Source organism: Hyalella azteca, unplaced genomic scaffold, assembly GCF_000764305.2.
Source record: "Hyalella azteca isolate HAZT.00-mixed unplaced genomic scaffold, Hazt_2.0.2 contig3210, whole genome shotgun sequence".
Taxonomy (NCBI): domain Eukaryota; kingdom Metazoa; phylum Arthropoda; class Malacostraca; order Amphipoda; family Hyalellidae; genus Hyalella; species Hyalella azteca.
In genome coordinates this window covers 546,204-565,003 of record NW_025933462.1, presented here as the reverse complement: position 1 = coordinate 565,003, position 18,800 = coordinate 546,204, and the positions used below count along the sequence as shown (strand labels likewise).

The following is an 18,800-nucleotide window of genomic DNA, read 5'->3' as shown; positions in this document are numbered from 1 at the left end:
AGTAGCCATAAATTTGGGTGTCGTCAGGCGAACATATGCGGATTCAAACTATGTGAATCGATTATATGCAATTATTCTGTATACACTTCACATCTGGTAAGTGCATCTCTGTAAAACGTCTCGAGTAAAGTATGTAAAATATTGGAGGGCCGAAATATATGTTATTAAAAATACTTACAGGGTTCAATTTACTTCTTATTTTGCAGGTGGGGCAGTACAAATCATTAACCTCACCTGATCGTTCAAGTTTCCCATTGTTTTTATTTCGATGGGCTTTTCTTCATCGAAGACCCACAGGAGGAAGTTGATGGCGTAGATCCCGAGGTCTAACACACACCCTCCGCCGAGTTCTTTTTCTCTGAAATCGCACGAATTATTGATTGCACTTTCACATTTTCATGTGAGAAAATATTACAACATATATACAAAAAAATACTTTAATAAATGTATTCTAATGCCTAAGGTATTAAAAAATTGGTTCGATAAAATACACTATTTTTTCAGAATAAGTCTCACTTGAGCCTCGACACATCGTATAAATTTTCATGTGACGAATTCACAACCTTGAAAAAACGAAAAAGTTCATCTAAATTCTAAAGGTATCCCTATGTCTAAGTTATTACAAAATTGACTCGAAGTTATACGCTACAAGTGCTTGTACACGAGGACAGTAGTGGCGGCTAGTACAACTTTCATATGCTAACAGCCAGTAATTATCAAGCTACTGGCCTCGTGTAAAGGGTTACTGGGTCTTCCATAGGCAGTAGCGCCTAAACACGAGGACAGTAGCGCAGTAAATAGTGGCGGTTAGTACTTTACAAGAACGTTGTATTTACCGTCACTACTTTCCCCTACCTCTAATTTCGACATCAAGTCTCACTTGAGCCTCGGAACGTCGGCAATCGGCAGTCCGAAGGAAACGAAGGCGTGCATGACTTGTCCGATCTCCTGGCTCTGAAGCCTGGCTTTGATTTCAGTGTAAGTTGGGATGAAGCGCGACCACAGACCCTGGAACACGTTTGTTCATCATATACTATTTATTTAACTCTCAACAACAGACATGAATGCTCATAAATACTTCTGTCTTTCTCAATGGTATAATCTTCACATAATAAGGAAGGGCTTTCGCTTTCGTTATTACCAAACGAACGAAAACTACCTATTTTCCTTTTGTCTTTTATACAAAAAATCTAGGGACTGAGAAATTTCTTTAGGGAAAGGTTACGAAGTGAGTAGGAACTGAGAACTGAAAGAAGTTGATGTGGAATTTAGCAATATTTTATGATACCCCACCTCCATGAAGAAGACGTTGCAGGCTTTAGCCTCAGCGATGAGTTGCTGCGTCTGCTGCAAGTTGACGGCAAGAGGTTTCTCCATAAGCACGTTCTTGCCCCCCGCTAGGATGGCCTGCCCCACGCTCAGGTGGAACGAGTTGATAACCCCGACGTGCACGACATCTAGGTGAATGTGTAATGGAAACAACCCACTCATTTCATACACTACTCTCGATGTACAGGACATCTATGTAGGTAAATATAAAAAAAACTGCGGTGTCAGCGTTGCAAATTAGGCCATTAGACCCGTCACCGATTCTGAACATCGCAGAATTTTCACAGCATGTTGGGGGTCTAGTACCCGCAACACGCAGCTTCGATTTTAATTCTCTGACTTTTAACCACTCGGCCACCCTGTCGAGGATGGCAGAGCAAATTAACTCCTTCTTTTTTAAAAACATAAAAAATAATAATTTTTTTCATTCGAACAAACTTACACTTTCTCAAACACACTCCTAAGATCTCTAAGGCTACGACAATAGACCTAGATGGAAAGGCNGATCTTCGGCGAGAGCCTGGAAGCTGCCGTAAAATTTCTTCACTTTGAACTTCTCAGCAAACTTCTGCGCGGAGTCAACGGAGCGATCGGCAACCGCCACGATTAACATGTAAGGGTCATTCAGGTGCTGTAATGAAGGAGACAGCGCTGTTTTTTTTTTTAAATAATACATTCCAAAACCGCATTCCAATGATGATTTGTAATTATTGTCATGAAGTAAATCCAATGTTCGTTAACTTTCGTATCATTGTAAATAGATAGGTTTGTAAATCTACAGGTTTGTTTCCTGATATTGTAAATAGATAGGTTTGTCGGTGCTAATTATAATTAGGTTTGTCAGTTAATATTTACTTCATTCTTATTTGTTTTCATTTGACGATTTATGTTTTAAGATCTTCAATGTGAATTTAGTTGGCTAATTGTTTGTACTTGTGTTTTAGGTTTTGAACTGACGATGAAGCTAGACTCCAAAACGTTTTCCTTCATAAAGAAAGGTGAATTTTTTTGCTGTTTTCTTTGCTTTTAAATTCTTGAAACCATATGGGATTTTGAGCTGGACTAATTTTAGTAATGTATAGTTAACTAGAAAAACGTTCCTGCTACTTTATAATCAAGCAAGTTATCAGAGGACGATAGCATTCTAACTTAAGTTGAATTTTACACTTTAATTCAATGAACATTTTAATACCTGGACGACGTTAACGAAGTCGGAAGATATTTTGCCACTGCCAGCGATCCCCCACCGGGTCGGCGCCATTGTGCTGTCAGTTGTGCAGTTCGTTTATTCAATAGTCGCGGAGAAGCACTTACTAGTAAGAAATGTGCAATTTTTAGTGCCTCAAACGTAAATTAAGTTATTACGCTACATACTAAAAAGATATTAAAGGCCATTAGGTATAACTTTCTATATCTAAAAGGACATTAATAGCCCATAATTAGAGCAAACTCCGTTTTAGGCTGTTTTGTAACTATATGTAAATTTATTATCTTGAACTCGCTTACTTACATATTTCGGATTTCATCAATTTTAATATTAAATAAATATTAAAGTATTAAGTCAGGAAATCTTGTTAATTCTCGAGCACGAATATCACTCGTGCAATTTCTGAATAATAAAAATTCGGTAAACAACGAAAACACTTATGTTTAAATCGTACCATCAAATATTGTAAATACTGTTTAAAGTACCCAGTGGGTAACCATTATCCGGTCGCGCCCTAGCTTAATTTTTCTGTTGAACGCCGTGTTGTAAACAACTACAAAGGGATAAGCTGTGTCAAGTCGATCTTTAGAATTAAATTCAGACAATTTCGATTTAATGTTGCCAACATAATAACTGAATTACCATTTGTATACCCAATATTCTTTCGGTATTGTTGTTATTCCATTTGGCTTATGTCGTGTCTGCATTCTAACCATGGACCAACCCTTGTCAGGTGTTGGTCGGCGCCATCATTCTTCAATCCATCAAGAAATACAATTGAATCTCATCTTGTTTACCCCCAACCTACGTAATACTTATATACATCAATTAATTAGGGAAGAGAGACGGCCGTTAAATCTAAACTCGACCACCATAAGAAACCTCCCTTCACTGGTGACCCCATCGATACAAACACCCAACCTTACCTTCTCCCATAGATTCTAACACCCCACCAATCCTAACTTTCCAAATCTCACTTTGAACATAGATCCAACCTTCCTGACCAACACCCCCGAAAATCCCAAGGGCTAAAATTTCTAAACTCTAAATCAGTGGTTCCCAAAGTGGGCGATATCGCCCCCTTTAGGGCGGTGGAAAGATCTGGAGGGGCGGTGAGGAAGAAAGGGGCAGTAGGGGGCAACAGTCCGCGAAGTCGAAGTCAGTTCGGACGTTTGTTTGATGATTTGTACACAACACATGCAGAACATGACTACGAATCGAATAAATTTTCACGAGCTAAAAATCACCGTTTGGTAGTTAGGAATGTATATTCAAAATTTCGTTCGACTCTGTTCAGTAGTTTGGAAGAAATTCTTTGATCACTGCGAATTTCGGCCCGTATCGCCATATAACTCCCGAGTGAAGGTGAAATTAAAAAAAAAATTTCACGAGCTGAACATCACCGTTAGGTCTTACTGAATAAATGTTCCAAGTTTTATGGAGCTGCGTTCATTAGTTTGGGAGATATTCATTGGTCACTGAATTTGGAGATTGGCAGCGATACCGGCCACGAGTCTGGCCGGATGCGCGGCCGGCCTAAATAGGCGCCAGCCTGAAAAAGATTGAGAATCACTGCTCTAAATCATCTAAACTTCAATATCCAATCTCGACCACCATTAGAACGCCTTATTTAGGGTCTTGCCGTTTAACGAAATCTTGCAATAAAAATTTTCAGCATTTACTAGGCTTAGAGATTCTAAATGTGGTACACGAAGCATGAAGCTATTGCAAAGGGTCAAATGAACATCAAACTTGTTAAGAATTTATTTACAGTAGATAAAAAAATTGTAAAGTCTCGGTGTTGATACTCATTGAATGCCACTAGAACCAAGAACCAAGTTGTTGTCTGATATCCTGCATCACTTCTGCAAGAAGCAAGCTGCTGCTGTGAGGCATCACGGGGCTCTCCTTAACATATGAGTTTCTCAATTATGGATCGGGCCAAGTACCAATCGGTCACATGGTTGAGCTAGCATAAGGTTGGCCCACGAGAAGCTCATTTTTGCGGATGTAGTTCGTTGTTCGCCTGTGGCGTCAGTGATCTCAGTGCCGTCACGGGCATTAACCAATCACCGAAATGCGATCAAACCAGTCAAACCAATATGAATGACGAGATTGTTTACGTTTATCGATCTCAGTGACGTAACAAGAAAGCTGAACTGAAAGACGGAAATCATCATGAGTCAACCTTATATAGTTCAGCCATGAGAACCGTCTTCCGTTGATAGTTCGTCAGTGGCGACACCTAATAACTATAGTTACTTTAATATACAGTGCACCTAATAACTATACAGTTATTATTGTAAAGGGATACGACGTAGGTAGGTGAGGGGACGAGAGGACACACCGCACCCTGACACTGCAGTCAGCTCACACGGTCATACCAATAAATCACTCCTCAACACTCCCCTTCCCCAGTTATCCTCTCTACCGTTTTCCTCGCTTCTCCAAGGCTAGCTCGCTGTTGTCTCGAGTTTACACGCAATTCCGCCTATAGTAGCGTAGCGCGGACTTCGACAGTCCGTGAATGCGACTGTAAAATATAATGTGTAAATAACAACTTTTTGTATGTCTTTATTGCTAAGATTTTGACTGAATTTTTACAGCGCGCAGTATATGCCGTGGACGATGCCTCTTGTATCAGTTGTTTACAGTACATAATCTAGCCATACGTGAGGGCAAGGGCATCCCTCAGCAGCGGTGGTGAGGGAACGATCACCGGCTGAGATAACAACTCAGAAGACAATTGATGAATGGGGAGGTAGGGAGGGAATTGGGGTGAGCCCAATGGGGAGAGGAATGAGCGGAGAGGACAAATTCCTCAACACTTGTTTTATTTACCCATTATCTCCTCCGCCTCTGTTTTGGGGGAAGAAGCATTGACCATGCATGTTGGGCCTAGCTTACAATGAGCCCACTGAATTATTACCATACTGAACGTTTGCTTCAAATTGTAATTAAAGGAATCTAAGCAGAAAAATAATGAACTTCCGGATAAATAATGTCAGGAGTATTAAATAACAGTGTATACAATGTAGTACCCACTGCATTTTGTGTAAGCCCCTTACACTTCACCTTCTTCCTCCTCTTCCCCACAACTCGCTCCCTACGGCTGAGAAATTTCTCTCGCGTTGACGGTAGAGGAAGCTCTCAGATACCTCCCACGGAACCAGTGATAATTTTTTTGAAATCACTTGATAATTAAACAGAGAACAATGTCACGAATGTAATTAAATGACTTTATAGACCTAAACTATAGTTTTATGGCTTTCTTCAATGTACGAACGTATTTTATTACAACACTTCTCTTTAACTTCACTTCTTGTTTGTTTGTCTGTCTGTCTGTTTGTCTGTCTGTCTGTTACAAATCTTATAATCGATATTTAACACACTTCTGCCTGTCCAATCGATATGAAATTTGGCACACTTGCGTAAAATTGGAGACAATGCATGAATCAATTGACAGAAAAATAAGTTTAGAAATTAAAATGTTTTTTCCATTATTAAAAAAATAAAAAATAATTTCGTCTGCTACAAATCATATAATCCATATATGACACAATTTGACCTGTCCAATTGATCTGAAATTTTGCACAATTACATAAAGTCAGAAACAGTGCATGAATCAATTGACAGAATAAATAATTTTGAAAATTTACAAAATTTTGATATCTTAAAAAAATTTTGAAAAATAATTTTTTTTTAATTTTGGAAATAAAATTAGAAATTCATTGTGCATGTGTAACATCCAAGACACTGGATTGTTCAGAAGTGTTTTCTTTAAAAAGTAATGTTTAAACGCATATTATTTGAGCTGGCAAATGTTCGAGTAAGAAAGTAAATGACCGTAGTTGCAAATATTCATGAACAGTCTGAATGCTAAGAATAGACGGGTGGACACTGTTAGCAGTGCACTGAATTTCTTCCGTCGGCAGCAAGCGGTTTATCTATCAGCGAAAAATAAGCCGCTGTCTGCAGTGAAAATGAGAAATTTTTGCGGTAATTTTGTGAAATCGAAAATTTTTCAAATGGTAATGGAAATGTATGCCTCAACGTAAATAATAAAATCCATGCACAATTATCATTTCAGTTCATGCCTCACTATTCTCGCAAACCCCGGCCACGTCTTTACCCTGCCAGACGCTGCCGCCAAAATTTACACGCAGTTCGTCCAGTTACTCCAGTATGCCGAGTTTAGACCTGGAGCGTCCTTGAATGGAACACTTAGCAGGTGTCAGAAAAAAACTACATAGTTTCTAGTGTACTAAATCGTTCATAAAATACCATTTATTATCAGCACCTAATTTAATGAAAGTAACATTCCACCGTTTCGAAGCACCAAATAAGATTATATTCGATCAAATTATCAGCCCTTACCTTATTGTGTACATATTGTTTACTTAGCCTTACGCTGAACTGACCTTCAACACACGATGGTTCTTGCCCGACTGAAGTTGGACTCATGTTGCACCTCAATCTCAATTTTCTCTCTTCTTATCTTGTCCATTTCTAAAATTTCAAAACAAAACTTGACAAGATTTTATTTTGATATTTATTGTAAAGATTCCACTTAAAAAAATTTTGCACACAAATCGCAGTTCCTGCATGTCAAGTAATATAAATTTTCATTTAATACACAGGCACCGTGGGTCTTATTCAGTGCTGCGACTTTACCTTCTAAAAAAATTTTCTTTTTAACAATTAGTATTAACGTAGTGAAAAATGTGAATGTGTTTTTCATGTAGATTTATGCTAAGATTCTTTTAATTATTTTTATTAATCTTATAGTAAATCTCGCTGACTTCTTAGGAGTGTCATTTAATTAATTCAATCCTTTCTTACGGGACACCATTCTCGCCGGGGAAGTTCTGTAGTGGCTCAAATTTATATGTCTTGAATTTATATCTGCACTGTCTTTTCTTGCGAGTGTCGTAATTGATTTTATTAAACCTGCAAACTCGTTGATCAATCTTTGTAACTATGTAAATTAATTACCTTGAATTCACTTACTTATTTCGGATTTCATCAATTTTAATATTAAATAAATATTAAAGTATTAAGTCAGGAAATCTTGTTAATTCTCGAGCACGAATATCACTCGTGCAATTTCTGAATAATAAAAATTCGGTAAACAACGAAAACACTTATGTTTGAATCGTACCATCAAATATTGTAAATACTGTTTAAAGTACCCAGTGGGTAACCATTATCCGGTCGCGCCCTAGCTTAATTTTTCTGTTGAACGCCGTGTTGTAAACAACTACAAAGGGATAAGCTGTGTCAAGTCGATCTTTAGAATTAAATTCAGACAATTTCGATTTAATGTTGCCAACATAATAACTGAATTACCATTTGTATACCCAATATTCTTTCGGTATTGTTGTTATTCCATTTGGCTTATGTCGTGTCTGCATTCTAACCATGGACCAACCCTTGTCAGGTGTTGGTCGGCGCCATCATTCTTCAATCCATCAAGAAATACAATTGAATCTCATCTTGTTTACCCCCAACCTACGTAATACTTATATACATCAATTAATTAGGGAAGAGAGACGGCCGTTAAATCTAAACTCGACCACCATAAGAAACCTCCCTTCACTGGTGACCCCATCGATACAAACACCCAACCTTACCTTCTCCCATAGATTCTAACACCCCACCAATCCTAACTTTCCAAATCTCACTTTGAACATAGATCCAACCTTCCTGACCAACACCCCCGAAAATCCCAAGGGCTAAAATTTCTAAACTCTAAATCAGTGGTTCCCAAAGTGGGCGATATCGCCCCCTTTAGGGCGGTGGAAAGATCTGGAGGGGCGGTGAGGAAGAAAGGGGCAGTAGGGGGCAACAGTCCGCGAAGTCGAAGTCAGTTCGGACGTTTGTTTGATGATTTGTACACAACACATGCAGAACATGACTACGAATCGAATAAATTTTCACGAGCTAAAAATCACCGTTTGGTAGTTAGGAATGTATATTCAAAATTTCGTTCGACTCTGTTCAGTAGTTTGGAAGAAATTCTTTGATCACTGCGAATTTCGGCCCGTATCGCCATATAACTCCCGAGTGAAGGTGAAATTAAAAAAAAATTTTCACGAGCTGAACATCACCGTTAGGTCTTACTGAATAAATGTTCCAAGTTTTATGGAGCTGCGTTCATTAGTTTGGGAGATATTCATTGGTCACTGAATTTGGAGATTGGCAGCGATACCGGCCACGAGTCTGGCCGGATGCGCGGCCGGCCTAAATAGGCGCCAGCCTGAAAAAGATTGAGAATCACTGCTCTAAATCATCTAAACTTCAATATCCAATCTCGACCACCATTAGAACGCCTTATTTAGGGTCTTGCCGTTTAACGAAATCTTGCAATAAAAATTTTCAGCATTTACTAGGCTTAGAGATTCTAAATGTGGTACACGAAGCATGAAGCTATTGCAAAGGGTCAAATGAACATCAAACTTGTTAAGAATTTATTTACAGTAGATAAAAAAATTGTAAAGTCTCGGTGTTGATACTCATTGAATGCCACTAGAACCAAGAACCAAGTTGTTGTCTGATATCCTGCATCACTTCTGCAAGAAGCAAGCTGCTGCTGTGAGGCATCACGGGGCTCTCCTTAACTCCTGTTAGCAAAACCACAATCAAACGTTAATAGGATCCCGCGCAAAATTTGAGTTCATCTCTGAGCACAATTCTGTTGGCAATCCTAGTTATTTTTAGTAAAAAATCTAAGAAATACACAATTAGAACTCGACTCAATTCCATGACTTACTTTTGACTTGGTAACAATAATAATGTAATAGCTATATAAACGCAAACAAAACTTATGTTAGCTTGAGCTGATTGAAAAGTGACAAGTCCAGGTAAAAAGTTATTTCAAAAATTATATCATTAGTATAAATTATTACCACACAAAAATACACAATAAAGTGTCGGACAGGTACTGCAGGTAATCACTTCACTGATGACAACTTCTTACTTTTGAATGAATAACACACATCAACAGATTACATCGAGTATCAGAATGAACAGTCAAGTGCACAACTCCAACAAATCAAATAATCGATCAGGTTTCCATACAAAAACCAAATTCCCAAATACTTAAACAAATTCGAGCTAAATTGCAGATAATTATCCTGAAAATATGACGCAGCCAATATAAATAAGTAATCACGTTCAGTGTTACGTCGCAACTGACTTACCTCTCTCGAGGCAAGAAGCGACGTGTTGGGCTTCATACATGAGGAACTGGCTGTTGCCGAACTCGTATGTCGCAACTAACTCACCTTTCTCGAGGCAAGAAGCGATGTGTTGGGCTTCATACTTGAGGAACTGGCTGTTGCCGAACTCGTATTTACGCTCTGAAGGATCGAGGGGGCAGTCGAAGTTGCCGGACGGCGACGTGAGGTGTGGAGGTGCCCAGAAGGGCGACCTCAGCTGATATAGTGGCAAGAAGAGAGACTTGTTAAATATCAGAATTTAAAATGTTTAAACGCCGCTCTCAAACCCAAAGCTTGTAAACAGTCAGAATTTAATCGTGTTGTATCATTTTAAGCGTTGCTTCTAAAACAAAAGCTTGTAAATAATTAAATTTAAAAGTGTTGGCAATATTTAAAATGTTGCTTTTAGCTTTGTAATCAAATAAATATGATATCCAGAATAAATGACTGGCAAGAGTTATTACGACTCTCTCTATTTGCCCCAGAAATAAAAAATTATCGAAATCTGAACGCGGTGAAGTGAAAATTGTCTGTATGATTGTCAGCGCAACACAACGGGATGACAGAATAAATTCAGTGATAAGGTTACTCATGTCAGTGAAACTGCAGCGTGAATGATTCTGCACTGCATTTATAATAGATATAATATAATAACATGAATTAACTATAGTAATAAATGAATAATCATACAGTATTTTTATGATAACAGAAATGAAGACATATATACCGTGATGGTGCCTTTGGTGCCAGAAACGTGGGCTTCGTTGGGCAGCAGCGCTGACGTCGATAGCACAATAGTTCCGAATCTGTTGTTAGAAAACTTCAAGATGGCGGTCACTTCCATCTCCAGACCCTGCACAGTGCAAACCCGTTGACAATAGAAACTAAACTGCAATAAACTGGCAATAACTAAACTTCCTAAAGACGTTCATTCGCAGCCTCTTATGTTAGCCTTAGCCATAACATGCTGATGTATTAGGCTAAGCAGAGATACAGGCAAGCGGTTTCGTATAATATACAGTTTTCATTCTAAATAACTTTAACCACTACTCGTTCGATCGCTGGATTCATCTGACAAACGTCCTAAGTAAAATAATAATAATAATAGTATAAAAAATAGTTTCTATTCTGAAGATATTTTTAATATGTATCCGCTTCACGTCTGGCAAGTGCATCTCTCTGGAAAACTTGTCGAGTAAAAGGGCTTTGGATGGCATAAATATGCACTTAAAAATTTCAAGATTCAATTAACTTTTGATGTTGTAGGTGGGCGGTACAAATCATTAACCTCACCTGATCGTTCAAGGTTCCCATTGTTTTTATTTCGATGGGTTTTTCTTCATCGAAGACCCACAGGAGGAAGTTGATGGCGTACACCCCGATGTCTATCACACACCCTCCGCCGAGTTCTTTTTCTCTGAAATCGCATCGATTATTTATTGCACTTTCGAATTTCCATGTGAGAAAATATCACAACATTTATACAAGTAAAATACTTGAATAAAGTTATCCCAATGCCAATGTTATTACAAAATTGGCTCGCTTGACTTGAATGGGTGGATAGCTAGAGGTCATCATAGCTCAAGTCCACAGTGCGATTCATATACCTTCCCGAGCGTAACGCAGCCGGGCATCTTCACGGCTTTTGACACAAAGCGCCCACCACAACAGCGCAGTTCAGTCACAGGCCGGAGCACAAGGATTTACTGTTAGCCGGAGTTACCCACAGCTCATTGATCTGAGGCTGTGTAGATATTGCATGCTGATGTTTGGCATTGGGCCCAGGGCCTGTTTACGAGTCAATTTTGTTACCCACGGCTGGCTCCCACTCGAATTGACTGGAAGTTACACGCTTTATGTGCTTGTACTCGAGGACAGTAGTGGCGGGAAGTAAAACTTTCAAATACTAACAGCCACTATATACCTAACATGCTACAGGCCTCGTGTAAAAGGTTACTGGGTCCTTTCGTAGCTAGTGTCTCCTAAATACGGGGCCACTATTAAAGTTGTACCTCTCGTCACTACTTTCCTCTACCTTTAATTTCGAGATCAAGTCTCACTTGAGCCTCGGAACGTCGGCTATCGGCACTCCGAAGGAAACGAAGGCGTGCATGACTTGTCCGATCTCCTGGCGCTGTAGCCTGGCTCTGACTTCAGTGTAAGTCGGGATGAAGCGCGACCACAAAGCCTGGAACACGTTTGTTCATTTTGTATTATTAATTTAACACTAAACAACAGACATGAATGCTCAGAAATACTTCTCTCTTTCTTAATGATATAATCCTCACTTAAGATGGAAGGGCTTTCGCTTTCGTTATTACTAAACGAACGAAAAATACCTCTGTTTTCAGTTTGTCTTGTATACAAAAAAATCTAGTGATTGGGAAATTTCTGTAGAGAATGGTGAGTAGAAACTGAGAACTGAAAGAAGTTGATGTGAAATTTAACAATGTTTTGAAGTATATTGAGCAATCATCGGTTGCGGCTAAAGGCAAAATAGAGCTAGTTTCTCAGCGTAGAAACAGGTGTCCAGGAAACCTTTGAGAAAGAATTAGCTTTCCGGAATTACCCCATCAGAGTACCAAAGTGCTAAGGTGTCATAAGAGTCAGATCTGAACCTACGTCCTGGGTTTCCGAAAGCACAGAGTCTATTAATGCATGCGTAAATAGCTCTATGAATTCGAATACTGAAAATCTCAAGATCTTACTATTAAAAGAGCTGTAATATAAATAATGACATAAATAATTCAAGGAATATGTGTAATGTAATAAATATGTTGTCTATGCTTAGTAAGCGTGCGTGAAAATAAATAACGTTTCATGGCGATGTCAGGGTTCTGTCTCGCAAGGTGAACCGCATGCCGACTCTGTCTTCATATTCGTCATACAAGAAACATTGCAATATATCAGGTTGATGACAACAGTATCTCATCTTTAAATGAAATATGATTACACGTAGCCATGCTACTGATACCCCACCTCCATGAAGAAGACGTTGCAGGCTTTAGCCTCAGCGATGAGTTGCTGCGTCTGCTGCAAGTTGACGGCAAGAGGTTTCTCCATGAGCACGTTCTTGCCCCCCGCTAGTATGGCCTGCCCCACGCTCAGGTGAGTCGTGTTGATAACCCCGATGTACACGACATCTAGGTGAATGTATAGTGGAAACAACCCACTCATTTGCCCATAAATTACCCTCGATGTACACGACATCTAGGTGAAAGTATAGGGGAAACAATCTATATACTCAGTTCATATATTACCCTCGATGTACACGACATCTAGGTGAAAGTATAGTGGAAACAACCCACTCAGTTGCCCATAAATTACCCTCGATGTATACGACAGATAGGTGAATAAAGAATTGATGTCACTTATTTGCTTAAATCGCAAGTCAATTAAAAATTTAAAAGCTAAGAATAGTCCACAAAATTCAAATCTTTATAGAAAACGTTTCGGAGTCCAGCTCCATTGTCAGCTCGTAGAATCTAGAATTTACACAGAAAGTCACAAATTAGTACAATTGAAAGCACAGAACACAATTAAAAACCTAAATTTACAAGTAATAGGGCACAAAAAACCTATCTATTCACAATATCAAGGGGATAGGAGCTAACTTTCAATTGTACTAATTTGTGACTTTCTATGTAAATTCTAGATTCTACGAACTGACGATGAAGCTGGACTCCGAAACGTTTTCTAAAAGATATGAATTTTTGTAGAATATTCTTTGTTTTTAAATCTAGGTGAATGTATAGTGGAAAGTGGAAACAACCCACTCAGTTATTCATATAACTGTATTACTCTCGATGTACACGACATTTAGGTGAATGTATAGTAGAAACAACCCACTTAGTTCATATATTACTACCCTTAATGTACACGACATTTAGGTGAATGTTTAGTGGAAACAACCCATTCAGTTGTTCATATTAACTGTATTAGCCTCGATGTACACGACATTTAGGTGAATGTATAGTAGAAACAACCCACTTAGTTCATATATTACCCTTGATGTACACGACATTTAGGTGAATGTATAGTGGGAACAACCCAATCTGTTCATTCATATATCATCCCCAATGTACAGAACATCTAGGTAAATATAAAAAACTGCAGTGTCAGCGTAGCATATTAGGCCATTAGACCTGCCGTCGATTTTGAACATCGCAGAATTTTCACAGCATGTTGCGGGTCTCGAAGCCGCAGCTCACAGCTCCAATTTTGGTGCTCTGAACTTTTAACCACTTGGCCACCCAGCCGAAGGTTGTCGAGGAAATTAATTCCTAGGGTGGCCAATAAGATATATAGGCAATTTAATTCCAAAACTTTCGCGAATTTATGGCGAAATTCATTTCTGAAACGTATTGCCTTAACTCACCAACTTCCGGATCTTCGGCGAGAGCCTGGTAGCTGCCGTAAAATTTCTTCACATTGAACTTCTCAGCAAACTTCTGCGCGGAGTCAACGGAGCGAGCGGCAACCGCCACGACAACCAAGTCAGGGTCATTCAGGTGCTGTAATGAAGGAGACAGCGCTGTTTGTGCTGAAATAATACATTCCAAAACCGCATTCAAATGATGATTTGTAATTATTGTCATTGAGTAAATACAATGTTCGTTAACTTTCGTATCATTTAGGGCAGCGCAGCCGTGGGTAACAATATTGACTCGTAAACAGGCCCTGGACCCAACGCGGCAACGCTAAACATCAGCATGCAATATCTACACATAGCCTCAGATCAACGAGCTGTGGGTAACTCCGGCTAACAGTAAATCCGCTTTGCACAACACAGCCACTGCTTCACAGAGCCAGAGCCCAACTGGCCGGAGCGCAACAGGCCCTACCGCAACAGGCGGCGCAGGTTAGGTTAGGTTACGTTATGTTAGGAGTAGCTGTTGCGGTAGGGCCTGCTGCGCTCCGGCCAGTAGGGCTCCGGCCTGCGCTCCTGTATGCTCCTGTGCTGTTGTGGTGGGTGCTGTGTGTCAAAAGCCGTGAAGATGGCCGGCTGCGTTACGCTCGGGAAGGTATATGAATTGCACTGTGTTAAATATCTTTTTGTAATCAGATAACGAATTCCTAAAGCGCAATATTTATTGATCCTCGAAAATATTAGACAATATTAGTTAATCCTCGTATCAATTATCTACGTTTGAGTCTATTCAACTGAGAATTAGATGATTTAAAAACCATTTTCTGACCGTATTATTGAAAGTTAATTTTGTTGTAACCGAACGAACATGATGCGGTAAAAGTGATACAAGATAAAAACCAAATGAGCTATTATTGATGCTGGACTTATAGTTAACTAAAAACAACGCTTCTGCTACTTTACAATAGGGCAAGTGTATCAAAGGACGATACACTTCATATGTAAGTTAATTTTTAAACTTTATTTCAATTAACATTTTGTACCTGGACGGCGTTAACGAAGTCGGAAGATATTTTACCGCAGCCAGCGATCCCCCATCGGGTCGGTGCCATTGTGCTGTCAGATGTGCAGTTCGTTAATAAAATAGTCACGAGAAAGTACTTACTAGTAACAAATGTGCAACTTAATTAGTGCTTCAATCTTAGAATAAGTTATTCCGCTAATTACTAAAAAGATATTAAAGGCCATAACGTCAGTGAAATATATATTTCTAAACCTAGAACGACATTAATAGCCCTAGTTGAATCTTAGGTACAATACAGGACTTATCCGGTCTCAGTTCACAGTCTCCGTGTCAGCAACGAATTCAATTTTCTGCTTGATCTGACTCCGATAGATCTCAATTTAATAATTTGTCAGTCGTCCAGTATACATAACTGACATAAACTAAAACTTCATTTTCTCAATCACCCCGAAAGTTGACCATCAAATTTATTATCGTCATCATCATATATATCAACTTTCGTCATCGAGAAAGTTTATTCTGAATCGCAAGAAGAGCTCTTATCGGTAGATTAGCTACGGAAACGCATTGGATACGAAATTTTAGAGCTCACGGATAAATTATATTGGACAACCAAAATATCTTACTTAAAATAGATCGTAACAACCTTAAAAATACAAACAATTAAAATCTCACAGTCCTTACGTGCGTGTGAAACCCTTTTAAATCACATTAACAGCCACCACGTCTGAAAAACAACCCCTTGCGAGCTCCGGATCTATAGATTATAAAGACGATAAAAATCGTTTAATAGAGAAAACAAAGATTATTCAGTGATTTCAAAGTCTTTGAATCCGAACCACCAGAGGTGAAACCATGTATCTTGAAATCACTCTCCAACGCAGTAACGTTGCAGTGGTCAGAAATCAGCATGAAAGCGCACAACAGAGTGAGACGGGTTAGCAGTTAGAATGTGGCAATTTAGAACGATAACTCCAACCGCTGAGCCCGCCTTGTTAGCCTGTTACAGCATCATTGACGCTCCGAGTATGAACGCCTTCAAGAACAGACTAGAGTCACTAGACGAAGCTATGCAGTAGCATATGAATGCCTAGCAAATTACAGACCAGGCAATAAGTCCAGCAGCTATCTCAATCAATCGTCAGTTATGGAAAGATCGGATTCCAAAGGCAGGATCCCTTGTGAATCAAGTCACAAAAATTCAAGAATCGGCAACAGGCCACCGGCCTATTTCTTCAGTGCCGACACTTCTATTATATAGTATTCTATAGGCAACATTGACGTAGAAGTTACGCGACAGTACCTATATTCCTTTGGGTATTCCGTTGTACGATGATGCGCACTGTGCACAACGCAGAACTTTTTAGTTCCAAAGCTTTTTAATATAAATTTTCTCTTACAATAATCGTCTAGAGTATTGCACCAGACTGAGAAAATTGACTGCTGGAATGAAATTTTAAAATAACGTCATTTAAAAAACGCCATAGCGAAGTTTTTACAAATAATTGAGTAAGCTTATCATAGTACTTTAATGCGTTTATTTCTGGTCTCAGCCAGGCATGTTACTTGACGCCTCTTAATTAATCTAGCGGTTAGATAGCCACAATCTTTCCTCCATTACGAGATTACACACTTTTGCAATCTTGCTAGCTCATCTCGATAACGGCCGGCAGTTTCTCATCGTCACATATCTTCAAACTGAATTTTCCATAAAATATATGCAAACACGAATTCGATTTAGAAACGGTTTAAAAGTTACTTAACCATAAATGGAGCGATTACACGAATGAAGTATGGTTAACAGGTGTCAAAAAACGATGTAGGTGTTAGATCGCATCATCGCAGTGCACTAAATCGTTGATGAAGTACCACTTCTTCTCTACGGAAACTTGAACATTTCACCGATTTGAAACATGAAATAAGATTATATTTGAACAAATTATCAGCCCTTACCTTATTATGTATGTATCGTTTACACAGCCTCACGCCGAGCAGTTCTCTACCACACGATGGTTCTTGCCCGACTGATAATCACTGATCGTTGGCTGAGGTTGCAGTTGGATACCTCCATTTTCACTCTTCCTATATCGTCCATTATCAAACTACAAAACAAAACTTGACAAAAAATTATTTTGTTATTGTCAAGATTCTACTTTGAAACTAAAATATTGCACACAAATAGCACTCCCTGCGTGTCATAAAATAAGCTCCAGAAATATAAATTCTCATTTAATGCACTGACATCGTAGGTGTGCGACTATATAATATGTACCCTACAAACATTTTTTTCCACTAACCATTGCCATTGGTTATAACGTAGTGAAGATATACTTGAACACGTTTTTCATGTTTATTCAAAGATTCATGATTTATTCAAAGATTCTTCCAATCAATTTTCTCAATCTTGAAGTAAATCTCACTGACCTCCTAAAAAACGGATTAGTCAATTGTTTTGCAAGTGATATCAGTTTTGCGGGACATTTCTGGTGGCTCGTTGTCGCTGGTGCTGACAAAACTCAAAAGTTGAAACAAACTTGTGTAGTCAACAAAACAAGTGGTGAGTCCAGGAACTTTACCCGCCTTAAACTTTCTAAAACGCTAGTGAATTCTTTTTAAAGACTGTAGGGCCATACTAAGTTGAATTTGTGAGTAGTAATTAATCTTTACCGCTGATAATTTGTTTTATAAATTGCAGTAGAACTACGTCTAAGGTCGATACGATACGGTAGTTTTTATTGCACCAGATAACCAGAGGCAGACTAGGCTACCTAAGTAGTAGGTAGTACTAGGTACCTACCACTTGAGTGGCTAAAGTCCATAGTGGCAAAGCAGAGAGTTTTTTAGACTCTCTCTCAACTTCTCAAGTTCATTTTTGAGTCCTATAACTTTATAAGTAGACCAGTAAGCAGTAAAGTATCCTAGATACCAGCATTATCATACATAAGAAATTGGTTCAATTCTTGAGTAAATGAGGAAATTAAAAATGAACCGATTCTAAAAAATCTGTGGTTTGCATAGTGGCAAACCAGAGCTTTTTTAGAATCTGTTCATTTTTAATTTCCTCATTTACTCCAATTTCAACCAATTTCTTAAGTATGATAATACTGGTATCCAGGATACTTTACTGGTCTACTTATAGGAGAATTACCTACGATGTCGGAATATACCGCGTTTACCCTATATTCCATACTAGGTGGCCTGTAGGTAATTAGTACTACATTTCAATTGGGTCACTTCGAGTTCCAATGCGGACTGCAGTGATATAATAAATATTGATTACCTATATGATGGGCCAATGAATTAGGGATGAATATATAATGGCTGATGTCATCATGCCATGGCAGTGATGGCACCTCTCACTGTCAGCTTTGACTTTTGAGGAAATTTTGTAACCAGCTCCTGGGAGGCTGGGATATTACCCCACTTCTAGTCTTCTAGGGTAAACGCGGTATATTCCGACATCGTAGGACTACAAAAGTAGGCTATCAGATGAGACCCAAACTGAACTAGAATTTCAGGCAGAAGCCAATTAAGTAGGTATATGTGACAATCAAAATGCATATGCTTGCTACTTTGCCAGTTACTGATTTGCCAATATTTTGATCATTTCTGTTATGCTTGCCTAATTTTTCTTGTGAAAGTTGAGAAAAC

The 18,800-nt window shown here is 38.8% G+C and overlaps 2 protein-coding genes across 2 annotated transcripts; both read right to left on the bottom strand.

Moving 5' to 3' along the window:
* Positions 1-876: 876 nt before the first annotated feature.
* LOC108682627 (trans-1,2-dihydrobenzene-1,2-diol dehydrogenase-like) lies at positions 877-2,590 on the bottom strand. The gene is made up of 4 exons (XM_047879507.1): positions 2,522-2,590; positions 1,819-1,960; positions 1,294-1,457; positions 877-1,008 (listed from the first exon to the last, which is right to left on the bottom strand). The coding sequence occupies exons 1-4, from the start codon at positions 2,588-2,590 to the stop codon at positions 877-879; spliced, it is 507 nt and encodes a 168-aa protein (XP_047735463.1).
* A 6,402-nt stretch (positions 2,591-8,992) lies between these two features.
* LOC108682626 (trans-1,2-dihydrobenzene-1,2-diol dehydrogenase) lies at positions 8,993-17,196 on the bottom strand. Its single transcript, XM_018171830.2, has 9 exons — positions 17,103-17,196; positions 15,169-15,241; positions 14,135-14,270; positions 12,736-12,899; positions 11,817-11,944; positions 11,050-11,173; positions 10,484-10,609; positions 9,823-9,973; positions 8,993-9,159 (listed from the first exon to the last, which is right to left on the bottom strand). Exons 2-9 carry the CDS (start codon positions 15,235-15,237, stop codon positions 9,065-9,067), a joined length of 993 nt encoding a protein of 330 aa, XP_018027319.1. The 5' UTR covers positions 15,238-15,241; positions 17,103-17,196; the 3' UTR covers positions 8,993-9,064.
* Positions 17,197-18,800: the final 1,604 nt, after the last annotated feature.

What these genes read in the sequence shown, in the direction of transcription:
- LOC108682626 (XM_018171830.2), bottom strand. Translation starts at nt 15,237, where the DNA reads ATGGCACCGACCCGATGGGGGATCGCTGGCTGCGGTAAAATATCTTCC. An exon ending in CGCCGAAGATCCGGAAGTTG is followed by an intron (nt 12,900 to 14,134) that starts GTGAGTTAAGGC and finishes ACATTCACCTAG; the next exon opens with ATGTCGTGTACATCGGGGTT. An exon ending in CGCTTCTTGCCTCGAGAAAG is followed by an intron (nt 9,160 to 9,822) that starts GTGAGTTAGTTG and finishes TTTTGCTAACAG; the next exon opens with GAGTTAAGGAGAGCCCCGTG.